Here is a 22,544-nt window from a genome sequence, read left to right on the forward strand (position 1 = left end):
CTGCTTCTAACAAGTTGAGAAAATTGAATTAAATGCCAAATACAAAAAAAAGCATCAATGATTTCATAGAGATATTTGGAAATTTAGATGATCTAAAGATTGCATTCAATGTAAATTGATTAGTAAGGATATCATCTAGCGATAGACATATAAAACATTATTTTGATTCTTCTATGTATCAGTTCCAGCCAAATTCAAAACCTGTTCATTCTTACTATAGCAAAAATGAATTTTTCCTCTTCACAGATTCTGAGTCAAAGACTGCTTTTTTTGGAGAAAAGCTTTAATCCTGTGAATCTTTGTCTATCTTGGGATCAAGCTACAAATTCCCACTAATTATCCTTATTTGCTAGAATAATTATTGTTTAGGATTTTGGCATGTACATGTCATAACAGCATCTTGCATTCATAGGCATTAACAAAGGGTTGATGTTGGAGGGCAGAAATGAGAGTGGAAATACCATATTTAATATGGTGTTAAATATATTTTTTAGAAAAGTTCAAATATGGTAGTAAACTACAGGGATATTAAGTCAATTGCTTAGTCAGAGGGGAAATTTTAAGCATCTTTAGCAGAATATATGATTACAGGTTTAGGAACTGAACAGTTGGAAGTAACATTAGCACTAACTGAATGGAAGAAATTGAGACAGCATAAAGTCAGAATTGGTGAAATACAGATTTTTTTTTGGTTTATTTTGCTAAAGGAGTTTGGATGTGGAAGTTAAGACAGTGGAGCGATTGAAAGCAAGATTGAGGATTTTGATATCAATATTAAATGTTAGAGGCTGAAGCTATGAAATTGGAAATAAGTGTTGAGTCATTATCCTGAGTTTTTCCCAACTGAACTCCAGAGAATTGAATGTTGTATAGTTGACTGTTGCTTAGCAGCAAAACACTGATAGCAATTTTTTAGATCCTGCAGTTAATTTCATTTGAATAGGGTAATTAAAATGAACATGGATGGTTCACCTTTGCTCTAAAATGCAGGCTACCCTTCATATAATCAGATAGATGGGTGGATGGCTTGCAGATATGTATGTACCTATCTATTGGATGAAAAGACACTTAAACAAAGTACCACATTAATATATTTTTCTTGCAGACGTTGTATGACGGTGCTTATTTGACGTTGTACAACATTTGCTTCACTTCCTTACCCATCCTCATGTACAGTTTGTTTGAACAAGATGTGCATCCTCGGGTACTACAGAGCAAGCCATCATTGTACAAGTAGGTTGAATTTGATTATTCCTTTTCATTTGTTTCCATGCAAGAAGTGAGTTTGAATTTTGTTTGAATTTTTGGAGTGGAAAAAATATTCCAATTATAAAGATTTTGCACTCTGATTGAAAGTAATGATCCTAGCAACTGACCTAGAAGAAACCTGTCCATAAAGATCTTGTTACTTTTGGGTCATGGATTACATGTTCCATGATGTCATTATTTTCTTCAATATCTAAGTAATACCTAAATGTCGAGCAGCTAAGCCATGGAAGAACTTTCATACGACAGTGAACAATTTGTAATTTTCAGATATTTTCCAAAAATGTAAGATAAATGTAGACTAGATCACATTGGGAGTTTAAAAATATTTCAAAATACTTCAAATTTAAAAGCATTGAATTTTGAATAGATTGAATAAATAATTGTAATTTCATTCAAACTCATACAGCAGACACACAATATTTTACTGTCATCAGCAAGGTTAAGGAGCAATTGTGACTTAATATACTGTTAAAAAACTTGTTGTTCATGCAACCAAGTGTAATATCTTAAGGAGGGATATTCTATAGTGAGATTCATTTGGAAATACTTGAAATTCTCTTCAACTTTGCAATTTGACTGGTGGGTATAGCTTGGAAACCAAGAGTCATTTAAAATTTTGGAATTTCTCTTTTGGATTGATCCAGAACTTAGATTCAATTTCATTGCACAAATTAAGGTTAACTGGGACAGCTTTCTCATCATTAGAACTGCAAAATCCAGGTTCTAGTTGTTTCAGGTACTGGGAGAAAACAAAAGGCCCAATTAAACAGGAAACTAGATTGGTGGTAAAACAAGTTCCACAATGTGTAGAAGGCAGTAAAGATAAAGTAGAATTTGAGCAGTTCTTGGTGAAGGAAGAAAAAGTTCAGTTTTTAATAATGCTTATGAAGACTAAAAGATGAATGTATTAAAATAATCAAAAATTTACTGGACCAAGATCCTGTCAGTGAGTTGTGAGTTCCATTTCATCTGCTGATCTTTAGTTTGAATTACGTACAGTAGCATTAACAATGTAATTCGTACAATTCTTATGATCAGCATGATAATTCACTACATACAAGTTAGTGTACTTTGAGATAAGGCTTCAGCACAAATCCTGAAATGAATTTCCCTGATGGAGCCTTACTGGTAGTAACGTTAAGCTCTTTTTTTAAAAAAAAGTTAATATTTATCCTTGACCTCATGCAACTAAGCCAATTCTGGATCCACTTACCACTCAAGGATCCCATGGGCATTTACCTTTTAAACCAGCATGCTTTGTGGGATCTTGTCAAAAGCTTTGCCAAGATCAATGTAAAAGTTTTTTTTTTAAAGATTACCTTTATTTGTCTCATGGACATTGGAACAACGAAACATGTACAGTGAAACATAGTTTGTGTTAACAACCAGCACAGTCCAAGGATGTGCTGAGGGGCAATCCGCAAGTGTTGCCATGCTTCCAGTGCCAACGTAGTATGCCCACAACTTAGTAACCTGTACTGACTTTATGCCTTTGGAATGCGGGAGGAAGCTGAAGCACCCAGGGGAAACGCATGCACACTCCTTACAGTGGCAGGAACTGAACCGTGATCACTGCTGGAAAGTGTTACACTAGCTGCCACGCTACCACGCCACCACGCCGCCCCTCTTTATTCCTTTCACCATCTCAAGAAAAATTCAATTGTGAATCGGGCATGAACATCCTTTGTGAAATTTGATTAGTCATGCTTTTCCGAGCAAAGACTTATCCTAAAATTGGGTCAGCTACAAGAAACCAAAGGTAATAGTAGTGGATGTTTTTGTGGCCATAATCAGCAAAATTCCAAAGGGCTCACAATTAAACCTTTGCTGTTCAGAGAATATAGTAATGATTTAGATTTTAGTACGGAGAAAAATTATAAAATAGTTTGCGAACGGTACAAAACCATTCTTGTGCTCGTGGTTGACAGCGAGGAGTGCTTGCTCCAGAATAATATCAGTTGACTGACCATTTAGACTAAAATAGGAAAATTATCTGGAGGAGTGAAGGGGCATAGGAAATGATGCTGATTTTTTTTCATCAATCAAATCAAACTAACTGACCTGTATTATTCTGTTTATCCCTTCCCCTTTTTTAAAAAAAAAGTACATCCCTTCCCCTTTTTTAAAAAAAAAATACAATATTAGCAATCATCTGGCACCACTCACAGTCAGGGTGGATTGAAAATAATAGAACCTCCTAATTTGTCACTTTTAACAGCCTGAGTTATCTTCTTTCCAGGTCTGCCAACTTTAGTCATAGAGCTGAAATGGACTCTTCAGCTCATTTGGTCCATGCCGAAATGCTTATCCCATCGACCTGTACCAGGATCATAGCCATCCATTTCCCTCCCATCCATGCACTTATCTAAGCTTCTCTTAAGACTTCACCTTTAAGACACTCATACCTTAATTCTTCACCTCTTACAATGTTTATACCGTTAAATATTTCACACACTTCCTTCTACACTGAGAGGATCATGTTTTTCAATTTCTCGAGTGCCTTCAGTGCCATACAGCCCTCGTTGCTGGGGGAAAAGTTCTGTTCCTTGCAGCTCAGCACTTCCATTATATCCTGGATAATGGACTACCTGACTGGCAGACCACAGCATGTGCGGCTTCAGAGCTGTGCGTCAGACATGGCTATAAGTAAAACCGGGGCCCCACAGGAGACTGTATAAGCTCCCTTCCTGTTTATTTTGTATACATTGGACTTTAGGTATGAAACTGAGTCATGTCATCTGCAGAAATTTTCTGATGACTCAGCAATAGTTGGGTGTATGAAGGGAAGACAGGAGGATGAATACAGGGCCTTGATGGAGGACTTTGTTAAATGGTACAAGCTGAATCATCTGCAGCTCAACATTAGAAAGTCAAAGGAGATGGTGATGGACTTTAGAAAGACCAGACTTGCACTGCTCCCTGTTACTACTGAGGATGTGGGTGTGGAGGACCTACAAGTATCTGGGGATGCACTTGAATGACAGACTTGAGTGGAGCACCAACACAAAAGCTGTGTACAGGAAGGCCCAGAGTTGCCTGTACTACTTGAGTAGACTAAGGTCCTTTGGAGTATGCAGGCCTCTCCTTCACATGTTCTACCAGTCTGTTGTCACCAGTTCAATCTTCCATGTGGTGGCGTGCTGCAGCAATGGCATCAACACTGGTAATGCCAACACTCTCAATAAACAGATGAGAAAGACTGGCTCTGTTATAGGAGTCAAACTGGACACACTGGAGACTGTGGTTGAATAAAGGACTCTATGGAAAATCCTGGCAATTCTGTACAATGTTTCTCACCCTCTGCATGCCACCTTGGCTGAACAGAGGAGCACTTTTAGTAATAGACTAAGCCAAATGTGCTGCCCCAAAGAGCGCTATACGAGGTCATTCTTACCTTTGGTAATTAGGCTCTATATTAATAGCCAGGGAAGTGATGGCCCCTCATGTTAGACTGTTTGAGGGAACTTTTTTTATTCTTTCTTACTTTCCTTCTAAAATTTGTTATTTGTATATCTGTGCGTTTGTAATACTGCTGTGATTCTGCAATTTCCTTTGGAATCAATAAAGTGCTTGTCTATCTATCTTATCCACAGCATGTGAAGATGCAACAAAGTTATTATTTAGATTTTTGCATACATCCTGCTCTCCACACATGGTTGGACCTTAATTAGTCCCATTATTTCTTCCTTATCCTTTATGTAACTTGTTTTGATTTAGGCATTTTATAGGTTTTATATTGGAAGACTGTTTGAAACATAAGCAGGGCCAACTAATTGGGTCCTTAAAGCAGTAAAAAGCAGCTCTAACTTCATGGAAAGAGCTTAATTTGTTTTAATAGTGCATCTGTATATAATGACTTATAAAGATCTTAATTTTGCTTTTGTATTTTTTTTTCACTCTCAGAACCATGCAGCATTTTGTACTAATTCACATTTTGTGTACCTCTTCCTAGTGATGTATTGAATTTCTAGTCTGTTCTGATTGTTGTCTTTTTCTTACAGCAAACTCTGGCCTATTTGTGTATTTAATTAAGGTCATAATGTGAGTGATTTCTATGAATAGGTTATACAGTTAATTTAAAGTTAGCCTTAATATTTTGTATGAGGTATTTAGCATGAGTGATATTTCTTTATTTTAACAGGGAGATTAGCAAAAATGAGGTTTTGTCTCTGAGAAGATTTCTGTATTGGACTCTACTAGGATTTTGTCATGCCTTTATATTTTTCTTCGGTGCTTATCTTCTGAGGGGAAGAGAAGATATCTCCATGATGGGAAATGGTCAGGTAAGACTTAGAATTTTATTCTTGCATCTTTTTTTTAAACTTTTATTCTTATACACTTTGCTGCCTTTCTCAGTTACATTGTGAGCTGTGTAAATAATTGAGCATTCTCAGACCTATTTGCAGTAGCATACCTAACCATATGGGTGGGTAAAATACTGGAAGTACTGAGCAGGGAGGTGATAGTCAAATAACAAAGGTAGCTGGCATAAGGCACTGCACAATCTCATCTCTTTACCTATACATTTGGTCAGTTGGTCACTTAGCTTAAATAAACGTCAATGTTTTCATATCTCTGAACATATTAAAAAGTCACATGCAATGTTCATGAGATCATCTTGTAATGCTTCATTTCATAAGTTATAGTTCCCATTTAACTGCAACAGTTTAGCTCTATATTTGAAGTTCAAGATGCATGCAAAACTGGCCTATTTGCTCTTTTAATTGAACTGTGTAACTGTTTCTGGACATGTAGAGTTTTGCTTTTGTTCAGAGTGCAATTCCACCATGGTTGTATAATCTAATGCTGCTGACTCCCATTATTTACTGTTCATTCTGCCTTTAGAATTAACATTAATATTAAGGTGATTTTTCAGTTTCATTGTGGAATTATTTATTAAAAATTGCATGCAAAATTAAACTTGAAATTTAGCTTCATACAAGGCAATATATATCTAAATAAATATCATAGTCCGCATTGCTTTCCAATCTCTTTAATATTATGTTGCTGAAGTTTACAGAGGAGAAATGCTTTATCAGTTGATCACTTCCTTAGTCATTAATTTGCATTCTTTGAGCCATTTGCAGGATATAAGTTTTTATATATTAACTCTTGCTTTTTAGATGTTTGGAAATTGGGCATTTGGCTTTCTCGTCTTCACAGTTATGTTTATAACTGTTACATTAAAGGTAAGTGCAAAATGCTGAAATGAAGCTAAAACAATGATCCCACTTATTGAAATTCACTAGTAATGTGCTTTGTCTCCTCTGCTAAGTTCATTCAATGTCATGATTGAGTGAATGTGTCATCTTCACACTAACATTACTAATTTTTATTGTATGTATTTAAAAAATACTTTGAAGTTCATAAAATATAGATTAAAGTGTTTAATTCAGTAAGTATTCAATTAATTCAGTTGGGTATATGACACAGATAAACAAATCCCCAGTGGCCTTGAGAGCCTTGACATTGGTGCCTGTACTGCAGACAGTTTGCTTCCACCTGTCTCATCTGTTTAACTATAAGATATAGGAGCAGTGTGAGGCCATTTGGCCCATCAAGTCTGCTCTGCCATTTCATCATGGCTGAAATCTTCTGCCTTCTCCCTGTATCTTTTTGTGCCCTGACTAATCAAGAACATATCAAGCTCTGCTTTAAATGTACCCAGTGACATGGCCTCCAGAGCCACCTGCTTCCACAGATGCACCACTCTTTGGCTAAAGAAATGCCTCCTCATCTCTATTCTAAAAGGATGCCCCTCTATTCTGAGGCTGTGTCCTCTGGTCCTAAACTTGCCCACTATAGGAAACATCCTCTTCACTCTATTAAAGCCTTACAACATTTGATAGGTTTCAATGATGTCACCCCTCATTCTTCTGAATTCAAGTGAATACAGGCCCAGAGCCATCAATTGCTTCTTATATAATGAGCCTTTCAATCCCAGAATCATTTTCATTAACCTTCTCCAATGTCATCACATCCTGTCTTGGGTAAGAGGTCCAAAACAGCTCTCAATACTCCCAAGTTTCTTCTACCAAAGTGCATGACCATATACTTCTTGACACCGTATTCCATCTGCCACTTCTATGCCCATTCCCCTAATCTGTGCAAGTCCTCCGATCACCTCTCTGCTTCCACAAAATTGCCTGCGCCTCCACCAATCTTGGTATTGTCTGCAGACTTGGCCACAAAATCATCAATTCCATCATCCAAATCATTGACATATAACGTAAAAAGATGTCCCAACAGAGACCCTTGTGGAGCAGCACTAATCACCGGCAGCCAGTCAGAAAAGACTCCTTTTGTTCCCACTCTTTGCCTCCAGCCAATCAGCCAGTGCTCTATCCAGTGTATCTTTCCTGTAATACTATGGGCTGTTAACTTGTTAATCAGCCTCGTGTGGAACCTTGTCAAAGGCCTTCTGAGAATCAAGTACACAACATCCATTGATTTTCCTTTATCTATCCTGCTTGTTAATTCTTCAAAGAATTCCAACAAATTTGTCAGGCAAGATTTCCCCTTTTGAAAACCATGCTGCCTTTAGCTTATTTTATCATGTGCCTTCAAGTACCCTGAAACCACATCCTTAACAATCAACTGCAACATTTTCCCAATCACTAAAGTCAGACTAACTGGTGTATAATTATCTTTCTTCTTGCCTCTCTCCCTTCTAGGAGTGACATTTGCAATTCTCCACTCCTCTGGAACCATTCCAGAATCTACTGATTCTTGAAAGATCATTACTAATATCTCCACAATCACTTCAGCCACTTCTTTCAGAACCCTGAGGTGTACACCATCTGGTCCAACTGATTTATCTACTTTCAGACTTTTCAGTTTCCCAAGCACCTTCTCCCTAGTAATAGCAACTTCAAATATTTCTGCCCTCCCCTTGACACTCTTGAACCTCCGGCATACTACTATTGTCTTTCACAGCGAAGACTGATGCATAATATATAGTTTGTCCGATATCTAGTCTCGCCTCTCTTTTATTCTTTATATAGCTGAAGAAACTTTTTATATCCTCTTTAATATTATTGGCTAGCTTACCTTAGTTTTCCATCTTTTGTTTCGTTATGACTTTTTTTAGTTACCCTCTGTTGGTTTTTAAAAGCTTCCCAATCCCCGCTCCCTGGCCTTTAGCATTATCATGGAAAAGGATAGAATCAGAGAGGACAGGAACATTTTTAATTGGGGAAGGGGAAATTATGAGGCTATAAGGCTAGAACTTGCGGGTGTGAATTGGGATGATGTTTTTGAAGGGAAATGTACTATGGACATGTGGTCGATGTTTAGAGATCTCTTGCAGGATGTTAGGGATAAATTTGTCCCAGTGAGGAAGATGAAGAATGGTAGGGTGAAGGAACCATGGGTGACAAGTGAGGTGGAAAATCTAGTCAGGTGGAAGAAGGCAGCATACATGAGGCTTAGGAAGCAAGGGTCAGATGGGTCTATTGAGGAATATAAGGAAGCAAGAAAGGAGCTTAAGAAGGGGCTGAGAAGAGCAAGAAGGAGGCATGAGAAGGCCTTGGCAAGTAGAGTAAAGGAAAACCCCAAGGCATTCTTCAATTGTGTGAAGAAAAAAAGGATGACAGAAGTGAAGATAGGACCGATTAGAGATAAAGGTGGGAAGATGTGCCTGGAGGCTGTGGAAGTGAGCGAGGTCCTCAATGAATACTTCTCTTCGGTATTCACCAATGAGAGGGAACTTGATGATGGTGAGGACAATATGAGTGAGGTAGATGTTCTGGAGCATGTTGATATTAAGGGAGAGGAGGTGTTGGAGTTGTTAAAATACATTAGGACTGATGAGTCCCCGGGGCCTGATGGAATATTCTGCAGGCTGCTCCACAAGGGGAGGGAAGAGATTGCTGAGCCTCTGGCTAGGATCTTTATGTCCTCGTTGTCCATGGGAATGGTACCAGAGGATTGGAGGGAGGCGAATGTTGTCCCCTTGTTCAAAAAAGATAGTAGGGATAGTCCAAGTAATTATAGACCAGTGAGCCTTGCTTCTGTGGTGGGAAAGCTGTTGGAAAAGATTCTTAGAGATAGGATCTCTGGGTATTTAGAGGATCATGGTCTGATCGGGGACAGTCAGCATGGCTTTGTGAAGGGCAGATTGTGTCTAACAAGCCTGATAGAGTTCTTTGAGGAGGTAAGCAGCATATAGATGAGGGTAGTGCAGTCGATGTGATCTATATGGATTTTAGTAAGGCATTTGACAAGGTTCCAAATGGTAGGCTTATTCAGAAAGTCAGAAGGCATGGGATCCAGGGAAGTTTGGCCAGGTGGATTCAGAATTGGCTTGTCTGCAGAAGGCAGAGGGTGGTGGTGGAGGGAGTACATTCAGATTGGAGGATTGTGACTAGTGGTGTCCCACAAGGATCTGTTCTGGGACCTCTACTTTTCGTGATTTTTATTAACGACCTGGATGTGGGGGTAGAAGGGTGGGTTGGCAAGTTTGCAGATGACACAAAGGTTGGTGGTGTTGTAGATAGTGTAGAGGATTGTCAAAGATCGCAGAGAGACATTGATAGGATGCAGAAGTGGCAGATGGAGTTCAATAGATGAAGTGTGAGGTGGTACACTTTGGAAGGACAAACTCCAAGGCAGAGTACAAAGTAAATGGCAGGATACTTGGTAGTGTGGAGGAGCAGAGGGATCTGGGGGTACAGGTCCACAGATCCCTAAAAGTTGCCTCACAGGTGGATAGGGTAGTTAAGAAAGCTTATGGGGTGTTAGCTTTCATAAGTCGAGGGATAGAGTCGCGATGTAATGATGCAGCTCTATAAACCTCTGGTTAGGCCACACTTGGAGTACTGTGTCCAATTCTGGTTGCCTCACTATAGGAAGGATGTGGAAGCATTGGAAAGGGTACAGAGGAGATTTACCAGGATGCTGCCTGGTTTAGAAAGTATGCATTATGATCAGAGATTAAGGGAGCTAGGGCTTTACTCTTTGGAGAGAAGGAGGATGAGAGAAGACATGATAGAGGTGTACAAGATAACAAGAGGAATAGTTAGAGTGGATAGCCAGCGCCTCTTCCCCAGGGCACCACTGCTCAATACAAGAGGACATGGCTTTAAGGTAAGGGGTGGGAAGTTCAAGGGGCATATTAGAGGAAGGTTTTTTACTCAGAGAGTGGTTGGTGCATGGAATGCACTGCCTGAGTCAGTGGTGGAGGCAGATACACTCATGAAGTTTAAGAGACTACTAGACAGGTATATGGAGGAATTTAAGGTGGGGGGTTATATGGGAGGCAGGGTTTGAGGGGCGGCACAACATTGTGGGCCGAAGGGCCTGTACTGTTCTATGTTCTAACTTCCCACTGGTCAGACTTGTCAGCCACGGTTGCATCATCTTACCCTTAGAATGCTGCTACTTCGAGTTGTATCTATCCTGCACCTTCTGAATTACTTCCTAGAAATTCCAGCCATTGCTGCTCTGCCATCTTTCCTGCTAATGCTCCCTTCCAGTCAATTTTGGCCAGCTCCTCTCATGCCTCTATAATTCCCTTTACTGCACTGTAACACTGATACATCTGACTTTAGCTTCTCCTTCTCAAAATGAAGAGTGAATTCTATCATATGATCGCTGGATGCTAAGGGTTCCTTTATCTTAAGCTCTTTAATGAATTCCAAATCTTTGCATAACACCCAATCCAGAATAGCTGATCCCCTTGTAGGCTCAACTACAAGCTGCTCTAAAAAGCCATCTCATAGGCAAACTTCCAGCACCAATCTGATTTTCCATATCTACCTGCATATTGAAATCCCCCACGACTGTAGCAGCACTGCTCTTTTGACATGCATTTTCTTTCTCTCGTAATTTGTATGCCACCTCTTTACCTCTGTTTGTTGTGTATTTTACTGCCATCAGGGTCTTTTTACTCTTGTCTTGCAGTTCCTTATCTCTACCCACATCAATCCTACAACTTATAATTCTATGTCACCACTTTCTAATGATCTGATTTCAATTTTTAGTAACAGAGCTACCCAACCTTCTCGGCCTACCTACCTCTCCTTTCAATACTTTGGACGTTAAGCTCTCAGTTATAATCTTCTTTTGCTGCAATACAGTGATGCCCACAACAATATTCATGCCCATCTTTAACATGCTACAAATTCATCTCCCTTATTCCATATACCGTGTGCATTTAAATATAACTCAGTCCTGTATTCATCACACTTTTTGATTTTGTCCCCCTTTTACATTGCAACTCATCCCAATGACTGCAATTTTGCCCAGTCATCAGCCTGGCCTTGTTAGCAATCTGACCACACACTGCCTCTGTTTGTAAATCAAACTACCTCATCCTCAGCCATATCACTGCAGTTCCCACCCCCCTGCCAAATTAGTTTAATCCCTCCTGAACAGCTCTAGCAAACCTGCCTGCAAGGATGTTGGTCCCCCTTGGGTTCAGGTGTGACCTGTCCCTTTTGTACAAGTCGTACCTTCCCCAGAAGAGATCCCAGTGATCCAGAAATCTGAAGAGATCCCAGTGATCCAGAAATCTGAAGCCCTGCCGCCTGAGCCACTTATTCAGCCACGTATTCATCCAATTCATTCTATTCTATCGCCCTCATTGGCGCATGGCACAGGCATCAAACCAGAGATTACTACCCTGCAGCTCCTACTTTTCAGCTTTCTACCTAGCTCCCTAAAATTTCTCTAAAGGACCTGTTCACCTTGTCTACCTACAAAATTGGTGCCAATATGTAACACGACTTCTGGTTGTTCATCCTCCCCCTTTAAAATGCCGTGGACCTGATCCAGACATCTCTGGCCCTGTCACCTGGGAGGCAACATACCATCCAGGTGTCTCTATCGCACCCTCAGAATCTCATCTTTATTCCTCTGAGTGTGGAATTGCATATCATCACTGCAGTCCTCTTCGCCTCTGCTCTCTTTTGAGCCGCAGCGCCAGACTCAGTGCCAGAGACCTGATTGCTACAGCTCCCCCTAATAGGTCACCACCCCCCTTCCCCGAAACAGTATCCAAAGTAGGAAACATTGAAGGGATGGCCACAGCAGTATTGTGTGCTAGCTACCCATTTCCCTTCCTCTTTCTGACAGAGAACCAGTTACCTGTCTCCTGGAACCTAGGGGTGACTACCTCCCTGTAGCTCCTATCTGTCAGTTTCTCAGTCTCCCGTATAAGCCAAAAGTCACAGAGCTGCATTCCAGTTCCTTTACGTGTTCTCTGAGGAGCTGCAGCTTGGTGCACCTGGTGCAGACGTGGTTGTCCAGGAGGCTGGAGGTCCCCCAGAATTCCTACATCTCTTACGCACAGAACAATACACTGCCTCTGGAGCCATTCTCACTGAGCCCTAACAGATGAATAAAGAAGAAGAAACTTGCCTTGCCCAAGCCGGATGAGCTAGAGCCAGAGCCAAAGGCACTCCAACACTGGCCCACTCACAAAGTGGCTGCTCTGCTTGCTCCTGCCCGATTTTTATTCACCCTTTCTAAGGAATCCTGTTCATTGATTTGGGCATAGTCTAACTCCGACAAACTGCTGTGAAGCTCTGACTTTTTAATCTTTGGCAGTGAACCTAAGGGAAAATGTAGCTTCTTGTTGCGCTCCCACTCATCGATTAGGAGCAGTCCATGTAATTACTTACAAAGCAAGCAACTTTGTAAGCCCATCTTCTCCCTCTTTCTCCATCTACTGAGTTTCCTTGAAAAGCATCTAAGCAATCTTTTGCAACCACTTGCTGCGATATCAAGTTCCAAATTCATATTCTTCTGAGTGGGGATTTACTTTCCTTTTTGGATTTACTAGTAACTGGCTTGAATTTCTGGCCATTGACATTATTTAATAAACTCTGTTTTATGGAGAAATTATTTCCATTTGAAGGAGAATTCAGATACTTTTGATTATGTAGTTTGAAAGTGGTGGTTAAAAAGCCATGAATTTCTTGCAGTTTCTGAAATAATTGATGTTGCACAAAGTAGAAGTTTCATAATGATACCTTCAAAGATTTATATTTTCCCGTGCACTTTGAGTACCTTATCCGTTCAGAATGTTGTTAAAGGCAAGTCCTTATCAGAAGTTTCTAATGTGAAAATTGGAACATTTACCAATTTATTTAACTGATTCTTTATTGCTTGCATTGAAACTTATTGTAAGATTCAGTTCACCTAGTATTTTATCCCAGCCTAGCTGGTGGTTATGATGTTGTTTACCCCAGTAACCCTTTCTTCTTTCTCTCCTTTTCTCCTGCTAAAAATGAAAATAAGCTTGGAGTAGAGACTCATTACTGGACCTGGATAAACCATTTTGTTGTGTGGGGTTCAATAATTTTTTACTTTGTGTTCTCTTTGGTTTATGGAGCAGCACTTTGGTAAGTGTGGTTGTTGTAGCTTATAAAAACTTTTCTTTTTGTTAAGTGTATGTTCTGTTATAAAATTTTCAAATATGGATGTTCAAATAAGGTGAAAACAAATTTCAGTTGTCAGAAAGTGCCATATCTTTGATGTGAATCTTGCTAATGTGTAAATCTAAAATAATAGAAAATTGTTTGCATGGACTAGATGGGCCGAAGGGCCTGTTTTTGTGCTGTAGTGCTCTATGACTCTATAAGATCCTGGAAACACTTAGTTCAAGTACCACCTGCAGAAAGAAGCAGAGTTAACAATTCAGGTTAAAAACTTTTTGTTAGAATTGAGAAAGAGAAAACAAAGCCAGTTTTAAGTTGCAGAGAGTGTGGGTGAGGAATGGCTAGATTTTATGCCACTATAAGGCTTTAAATTATTAATGATGCCTTTATGTTAAATTTGTTTTTTATTTCCAATAATGGGCCTACAGTACCTCATTTCTCTCATTTGCTGCTAATAATATTTCAACAACGAACAGTCATTTGGAAGTAGATAATTTGTATATCAAATTCCGAACTGAAAGAAATATTATGAATCTGTGATTGCTTCACAGTAAGCAGGCCAATCAAATCAATCCAAATGATCAGACAACAAAGCAGGATGTCATCACCTACAACTATTAAACTGACATGAAAACATTCTGTAGAGGCTCAAAGTAACATTTGAAAATACACAGAAATTGAGCATTTGTAGTCCATGGGGTTAGGGATTTCCTAACATTCATATTCACAACTTTCTTAGTCAAGGATTTTCTCATGAACATGCTACTAAATAGATAAATACTTATACTAATTCAAGATTCTTTAGCCAGAGGATATAACCCCCTGTCAATAATATTTCATAAATTCTAGAAAGCATAGACTCATGCCACCAAACCTTTTTCATGCCCACTTTTGATCACAGTTTTCATACTTCCTTATCCATACAATTTACTTTCATACTTAACTTTGTTTCATCAGCAAGCTTTCATCTGTCATATTTGGCTCCTTCCTCAAAATCCTAACTGTTAAATTTTAACAGCTGAGGGTCCAGGTGTTCAGGCAATCTGCTTGACATTGTGAAAGCAAACGTTATTATTTCCCTGTATATCGGTGAGACCTGACTTAGATTGGGAGACTGATTTGCTGAGCGCCTACACTCCATCCACCGGAAAAAGCAGGATCTCCCAGTGGCCACCAATTTTAATTCTACTTCCCATTCTCATTCCAACATGTCAGTGCATGGTCTCTTCTACTGCTGCGATGAGGCCACACTCGAGTTGGAGGAGCAACACCTTATATTCCATCTGGGTAGCCTCCAATCTAATGGTGTGAACATCGATATCTTGCATTTCCGATATTGTGCCCCCTCCCCCCATACCATTCCTCATTCTCATTTCCCACTCTCACCTTATCTCTTTACCTACCCATCAATCGCCTCCCTCTAGTGCTCCTCCCCTTCACTTCCTTGCATGACCTTCTGTCCTTTCCTATCAGATTCTCCCTTCTCCAGTTCTTTGTTTTTCACCAATCAACTTCCCAGCTCATTACTTCACTCCTATTCCTCTCCCAGTTTCACCTATCACCCACTACTTTGTATTTTTTCCTCCCCTCCTCCCACTTCTTACTCTGACTTTGTAGGGTTTTTTTCCATTCCTGGAGAACGGTCTTGGCCCAGTGCATCAACTGTTTACTCTTTTCCATAGATGCTGTGTGGCCTGAGTTCCTCCAGCATTTTGTATGTGTTGCTTGGAGTTTTAGCATCTGCAAATTTTCTTTTGCTTTTTATTTCTCATCCAGTTTTTGTGATTTTATCAGTTCTCTTAATGTTAAATCTATTATTCCCAACCCTGAGATTCCTCCTATAACAACCTCTGTTAATCACCTATTGATCCAGAAATGCTTTATTCACAAATTCTTCCTTACCTCTTCCATTAATTATATCCAGAAAAAACTTAGCTTTCTTTAAAGCTCTCCTTTTTATAAACTTATTATGTTGAGATTTTCAGTGTGTTCTGGTATCACATGTTAATTTATTTAGAGTTACAGCATAGAATCAAAAACTATTGCATTCTCCTATCAGCTGATTTCAGTTGTCTTTTTATTTTTTTCCCTCATTCAATAATGCTTGTGTATTTGCTACCAGCCAATCCACAGGTGGTACTCCAGAATACATGAAATTTTAGGGAAATTGTCACTAGTACACATAGAGTACAATAGCTTCTGTTCTCAGAACTCAAAAATCAAATTAACCAGCAGAATTGTTTGCAGTTATAAAAATCCTTTGTGTTTTTCTATTTTGGGAATACAGTGGATTCTGGCTATTTGGAGACATCGGGACCAGTGCACTTTGGCTCAATTAAGCGGCTGTCCCAGTTATCCAAAGTTTCGTGGAAGTAGTTAAAAAGGCATAAAAAAGACAAACTACCATTTTTACTGAGTAACAAATTATATATTTAAAGGAAATACAGAACAAATTAAAACACTACCAGTATTACTGCAGTATTATAAAGCTGTTCATAAAGGTTACTCTCAGAGGAGTTCAAGTATATGCTAGCATAGTGCTTGGTTGGTAAACTATCTACTCTTAGCCCCTTAAATCATCGAGGTTTAACACTTTTCCCAATAACCAACTACTTATTTTTATCAATTCCTGACGTACTTGAACAACACAGCAGTTATGTGATCCATTGTTTTCTTTGAACCTGATACTGTTGCATGTTTGTAGCAAAAGGAACTATCTGGTGTGCCACAATTTTTTTTTAAAAAGTCGTCTTTCATCAGCATTATAGATATCTGCACAAAAGTTTTGAAGCAAGACAGAATTCTGTAGATTTCCACGTTTCCGTACCTACAGCATCAGCACCTCCTTTCTCATGTGTGTCTTTTTGAATTTGATGTAGTGCCTACATTTCCATGGAGACAACCATCCATCGGTTGCTTTAAATTTTTCATGACTCAGCTTCTTAACTAGCTCCTCTGACTTATTTTTTTTTAATTATTGGTGTGTATACACACACACACACACCTCATCCAGTTACAATGTAAAATCATTGATTGAGAATGCCTTCAGCACCTGGATCTTTACCTTCATACTTTCGTTTTTGGGATGTTCCTGGTGTCCCTCGAGCAATAGCCATTCTTCTCGCCGTTTATCTTGCTGATGTCAAGTGTACAATTGTAGATTTCGGCACTCCAGTTATCTCTGCCAGCTAACGAAGAGTGCTGTTAGGCAGATAGCTTTTAATTTGGTCCAATAGGGTGATCTCTTTTTTCATCGAGGGTTAAATCTTTTCATGGCAAAAAAATGTTTTTAGTTAAAATAGAAAAAACAATACTCCAAAATCACTGCTTTTTGAATTGGCATCCATTGGCCAAATGAGTAACATAACACAAGCACTTGCAACTTTTGGCTGTAAGCACGGTGTAGAGTCTAACGACCACACAAGTGCATGTGACTGACCACCTCCTGCCCCAATTAAGTGGCATAGTGTCCCAAATTAATAAAGGGAATCCCAGCTATTTTCTCGATTTTGTTCTTTAAGATTTGTCCCAAATAAGCAGCTGCCCAGATTAACCAATGACCCAATTAACTGGAATCATAGTCATAGTCATACCTTATTGATCCCGGGGGAAATTGGTTTTCATTACAGTTGCACCATAAGTAATTAAATAGTAATAAAACCATAAATAGTTAAATAGTAGTATGTAAATTATACCAGGAAATAAGTCCAGGACCAGCCTATCGGCTCAAGGTGTCTGACCCTCCAAGGGAGGAGTTGTAAAGTTCGATGGCCACAGGCAGGAATGACCTCCTATGACACTCTGTGTTGCATCTCGGTAGAATGAGTCTCTGGCTGAATGTACTCCTGTGTCCAACCAGTACATTATGTAGTGGATGGGAGACATTGTCCAAGATGGCATGCAACTTGGACAGCATCCTCTTTTCAGACACCACCGTCAGAGAGTCCATTTCCATCTCCACAACATCACTGGCCTTACGAATGAGTTTGTTGATTCTGTTGGTGTCTGCTACCCTCACCCTGCTGCCCCAGCACACAACAGCAAACATGATCGCACTGACCACCACAGACTCGTATAATCCACAGTGTTATATACATTGTTACATGCTTTCCGCAGACATTTTGAATTCTTATGCTCCCAAGCATTTATGCTTTCTGTGAAGATGGAAAATATTTGTTTAACATCAGCTCTTTCCTTGCCCTCCTTTTTAATTTTTCCTACCCGCCTCTGCTTTTTCTGTTGTCATTTTAGAAATTCTATATTAATATTTATAATCTTTCATGTCATGGCTAAAATAAAGTAAAAGAACCGATTTTTTTTTTGTTTGTTTTCACTTTTAAAGAGGGCATTTGGCACCAATAACCTCACAGTTGCTGTCATTGTAATTCTAGTTCATTCTTAATGCAAGTTTAGATATTTAATTCTGTAACATTGGAGAGGATTTAGCGAGGTTATGGTCTAGTTCAAGTATTGTGCGTCAAAATGTATTTTATTTGTCTCCTCTTTCCAGGCCATTTTTGCAATTACAAAGCATGTATGCAGTCTTCAGTCATTTGTTGTCCAGTGCTTCAGTCTGGCTTGGCATTATCGTCATAGTAGTTACCTGTTTGTTTCCTGATGTCCTAAGGAAAGTATTTTGGAGACATACACGACCTACTTTGGCACAAAGATCACAGGTAGGTGCCACTTACTTCAGCAAGGATGCCATTTTTAGGTGTATTGCAATTAAAATTGAGTTAAATTTTTCCAGAAATCACTAGAAAGTAATTGAAGTTATGTCCTCAATGAAATTGTATAACTTCATAAAAATGTCAGTTGCAGTTCATATTAGATATTACGTGGTATTCATGGTCAGATTATTCTTAACTACAGTATGAAAATGTAGCTGAACACACAAAGCATTAATAGGTTGAAAGTAGTTTGCTAAACGATGAGGAAAGGTTTTAGATCAGTTGTTATTTTGACCAGTATTTAGCCTCTCATTGCATGCGTGTGGATCATTTCTCAATGTATCTAGTTTATAATTTAAATAGTATACGCTGTGGATCCTTGTGACTGTATATAATAATGTCAGAAGATTATTTTGAAACAGGTATTTTATAAGGTAAGTTTTAGCAGGACCCTTAAAAATAAATATTAGATATGAGTTTATAGGGTATAATAAGAGCAGCTGTAAGTCTGTATAGGTGTGACTCTAATATTTTAATCACCTTGTTAAATTCAGACTACTTAATAACCTACTAACTATGTCACCTTGATTTGTATTGATATACACCTTGAATATTACAGAGATGATAAAACTTTGTTTCCATTCTTATTGTCATGTTGAAGGATGTCATTGGTATTTCTAGAATAAAATTCAAAACCGCTTGTTAGATTTTTTGTTTATGAAATTTTATGCAATATTAGTGACAGCCAGCATTGCTTTTCTCCTATGTAGCTATTAATGAAAAACATTTAAGTATCTGCAGATTTAAATAATGAGCTGAGTCTTTAAAATGTGCATGTCACACAATTTACCAGAACTTAAAAGTAAATGAAATATGCTGAAGATCTTGCAGACATTTAATGTGGATTTGGATTGTAGTGTGTGCAAGTGATCTACTTCAACTTGGACCTAGCTACATTGTGACTAAGCAGTTATGAATTCAAATTGAAATTGTTGTTCATATTCAATGCTTATAACATGGATTTTTGTTGTTTATGTTGGAGTAATAGTCAACCCAAGAGACCTGTATTGGGTGATTTTTTTTTGGCTGAACTGAAGTGATGCAGTATGTCAAGGAAGGCTGCAGTTAACACCTGTTTCTATGAGAGGCACTTGCTGGTTAAAGAATAGTTTCCATTAATAATCATCCAGGAGTGAAAGTTAACTTTCAGATGGGTGAAATAGTTTAGTTTAGTTGGATTATTTTGTGCTCATGGAAAATGTGAGATATCCAGAGAAGATGTTTTCTTTCATTTAAATTCGTACTTCTACACTGTTAGATTTTACAGAAAAATGTTATAGTAATTCACTTTAAGTAATGCTTTAATCCTAAATTATCATTTCTGAAAAGTTTCATAAAATGTATGTGCAAAAATGAGATAATTGCACTTAGTCTTTGCCTTTTAATATAAAAAAAATCATTGCAATTATAATTAACCTTCAGAAGATCCTTATTAGAGCTAGAGTTTTTTTTTGTATTGAAGTTAGGAAACACTGGTAGATGCAAATAGTGGTGGAACTGCAATCTTTAAATGACAATTCATTTTAAGTCTGAAAGTTTCTGCTCAGGAAGATTAAGGACATGGAGGGAAGGCAGGATAGATAATAGTGGAATTTGGCCATAATTTTATTGAATAGTGAAACAAGTTGAAAGCAAAATGGCTATATGTTCCACATTCCTACTAAAGTTTCAAACATGAAATATTGACAGTCTTGCTTTCTACAGATATTGTCTCTTGTGCTCAGTTTTCTCCCCCTAGCATTTTCTATATTAATTTGTTTCCCAGCACCTCCAGGTTTTTTTGATTTTTTTTCCATTTTCATTTATTTATGGGCAACGAATAAGCTTAATGATAATATGCACCCCTTGTAAGTGACTTGAATACTGAGCTAAGCTGAAAAGGATATTCAACCATGGAGTGATTCACTCTGTTGTGTAGTGCTTGCCTTTTGAAAACCGTGTTTTAAAAGAAATTGTGTGGTCACTTCAGACAATACTTCTAAAGTTGTTTCCACTAGTTCAGAATTTGTAATCAGCTAGTGCATGTAGCCCAATGAGATTGTACTGTAAGAGATATAGATCTTGCACATGAATCTCCTTCTGTTGGGTCATCTCTGATTCTTCTTCACTCCAAGGAAAACAAACCCAGCCTTACCCATCTTTCCCCATTACTAAAATCTCCAATCCAATACAACCTTATATATTCTTTCTATACTGTTGCGATCAGAACACTCCCAAATGCAGCCTAAACTGTTTTAAAGCTAAAATATAATACCCCAACTTATTTTCCATGCCATAACCTATAAAGGCAAGCATACCATATGCTTTCTCCATCAACCTAACCACCTGTAGTCACTTTAAGGAACTGAGTTTAGACCCCTAGATCTTTCTGTTCATCAAAATTCCTTACCGCTGTCTTAAGTATATGCTTTTGTATTTTTTTTTTTAAAAAGTCAAGTTTTTTGACCTTTCAGAGTGCACCACCTCTCACTTTTAGGGATTAATTCCATCTGATAAAGCTATGCCTAACTTTCCAACTAATCTATATCGAGCACTATCTTCAAACAACCTCTTGTCATCCCCAAAACCAATAATTATTTCATTCAACACACAAAAAATTTGCTGGTGAACGCAGCAGGCCAGGCAGCATCTCTAGGAAGAGGTACAGTCGACATTTCGGGCCGAGACCCTTCGTCAGGGCTAACTGAAGGAAGAGCTAGTAAGAGATTTGAGAGGGGGAGGGGGAGATCCAAAAAGGATCTTGAGAATTATTTCATTCTCAAGCTTACTAACTTATACCTCCTATGTTCACATCCATGTATATCATAAACAGCGGGTGGTCCCAGTACTGACCCCTATATTATTGTACTAGTCATAGACATTCAGGAACAGGGACTCTCCAGGTAGGCAGCTGCTTAACTTTACATATTCCTGACACATGAGTCCCATATGATTTGGTGGGTAACCAAACACAGTTAAGATTTTAAGATGGTAATTAATATTAAATGTTCTTAAGATATTGTTACTTTAACAATACATTTTTAGAAATTTGGATTATTAGAGAAGATATTTATGTAAGGTTTCCTAAAATAGTGTCAACAATAGAAGCTGAAGAACTTGATTCTTGCAAACAAAATTTTGCATCAAATTATTGATTTTGACAGAAATATTGGCGGCAGAGCTGAGTTGAAGCAAATTATTTTACCTGAATAAGGAGAAAATAATTCAGTTTACGCTTCATTGTTTAATGTTACCAGGAAAACCTTTGCCCTTTGCAACAGGAATCGCAAACTATATAGGAAATACTGAAATAACTATTTTAAAAAGAAGAAAAATGTGCAAGTTCAGTTGGAATTTTTTTTTAAATTATCCAGAATTACTTTTAATTTATACAATTAAATAACTGAGCATTTTCCATCTTTATCTACTTTGCGTTACTTTTTCAACCAGATTGCGATTGCTCTGCTCTGTAAAATCGGATGCAAACCGTCCGGATAGTCCTCTAGCAGTAGAAGAATTTTTAGCTGCTCTCTCCCCATACAATAACTACAGGTGGTTGTAAGCTGGTTTCGTTTCATTCTGCTTTTGTATATAAGAAAACGATATTCTGTAAAATGAATATATGTTTAGATCATTAGATGAAAAGTACTATACGATTAACTTAATAGTTACTCAGTCTGTTGTAACCACAGATTAGTTTCTGTTCTCAACTCAGGTTAATAAATGTTGACTTGAAGTAGCAGCAACTTGTCTATATATCAATATTTTCTTTTAGCCAGATATAATTGTTTGCATGCACACAATGCAAAAAGATTCATGAGTAACACGTTTTAAATGCAGCGCCATCATTACTTCTGATGCCTTAAAGGCTTTACAGAAACAATGTGAGAATTGAATGTTTCATTAATTATAATGAACCTTTAAAAGCAGTGTTTGTATCATTGCTCTGAAACCATTTCAGGACAAGTCCGGAAATCTTGCTAAGTTTCCAGTGATGTTAGAACTAGTTATCAAAGCAATCAATTTTTAGCAGATACAACTGTTCACAATCACAACGTTGACATTGCCCTATTTTAATTTGGGTGTTCCAGTAAATCTTGACAGAATCATTCTCCTTCTATTTGGGTTCAAAATTGATTTGAATTAGAAATATCTTTAACACTGAAAGTATTCAATGTCAAAA

The 22,544-nt window shown here is 38.2% G+C and overlaps 1 protein-coding gene across 3 annotated transcripts in view; it reads left to right on the forward strand.

Moving 5' to 3' along the window:
• atp11b (ATPase phospholipid transporting 11B) overlaps positions 1–22,544 on the forward strand; it is a 176,081-nt gene that overhangs the window by 114,336 nt on the left and 39,201 nt on the right. For 2 of the 3 annotated variants that reach the window (XM_063045662.1, XM_063045661.1), the window contains exons 24-28: positions 1,106–1,233; positions 5,411–5,552; positions 6,393–6,458; positions 13,513–13,616; positions 18,163–18,328. In XM_063045662.1, coding sequence (XP_062901732.1) covers positions 1,106–1,233; positions 5,411–5,552; positions 6,393–6,458; positions 13,513–13,616; positions 18,163–18,328 — 606 coding nt within the window. Of the gene's footprint in view, positions 1–1,105; positions 1,234–5,410; positions 5,553–6,392; positions 6,459–13,512; positions 13,617–18,162; positions 18,329–21,811; positions 22,023–22,544 lie in introns of those variants that run through there. The other variant, XM_063045663.1, reaches the window with a different exon arrangement.

Source organism: Mobula hypostoma, chromosome 4, assembly GCF_963921235.1.
Source record: "Mobula hypostoma chromosome 4, sMobHyp1.1, whole genome shotgun sequence".
Taxonomy (NCBI): domain Eukaryota; kingdom Metazoa; phylum Chordata; class Chondrichthyes; order Myliobatiformes; family Myliobatidae; genus Mobula; species Mobula hypostoma.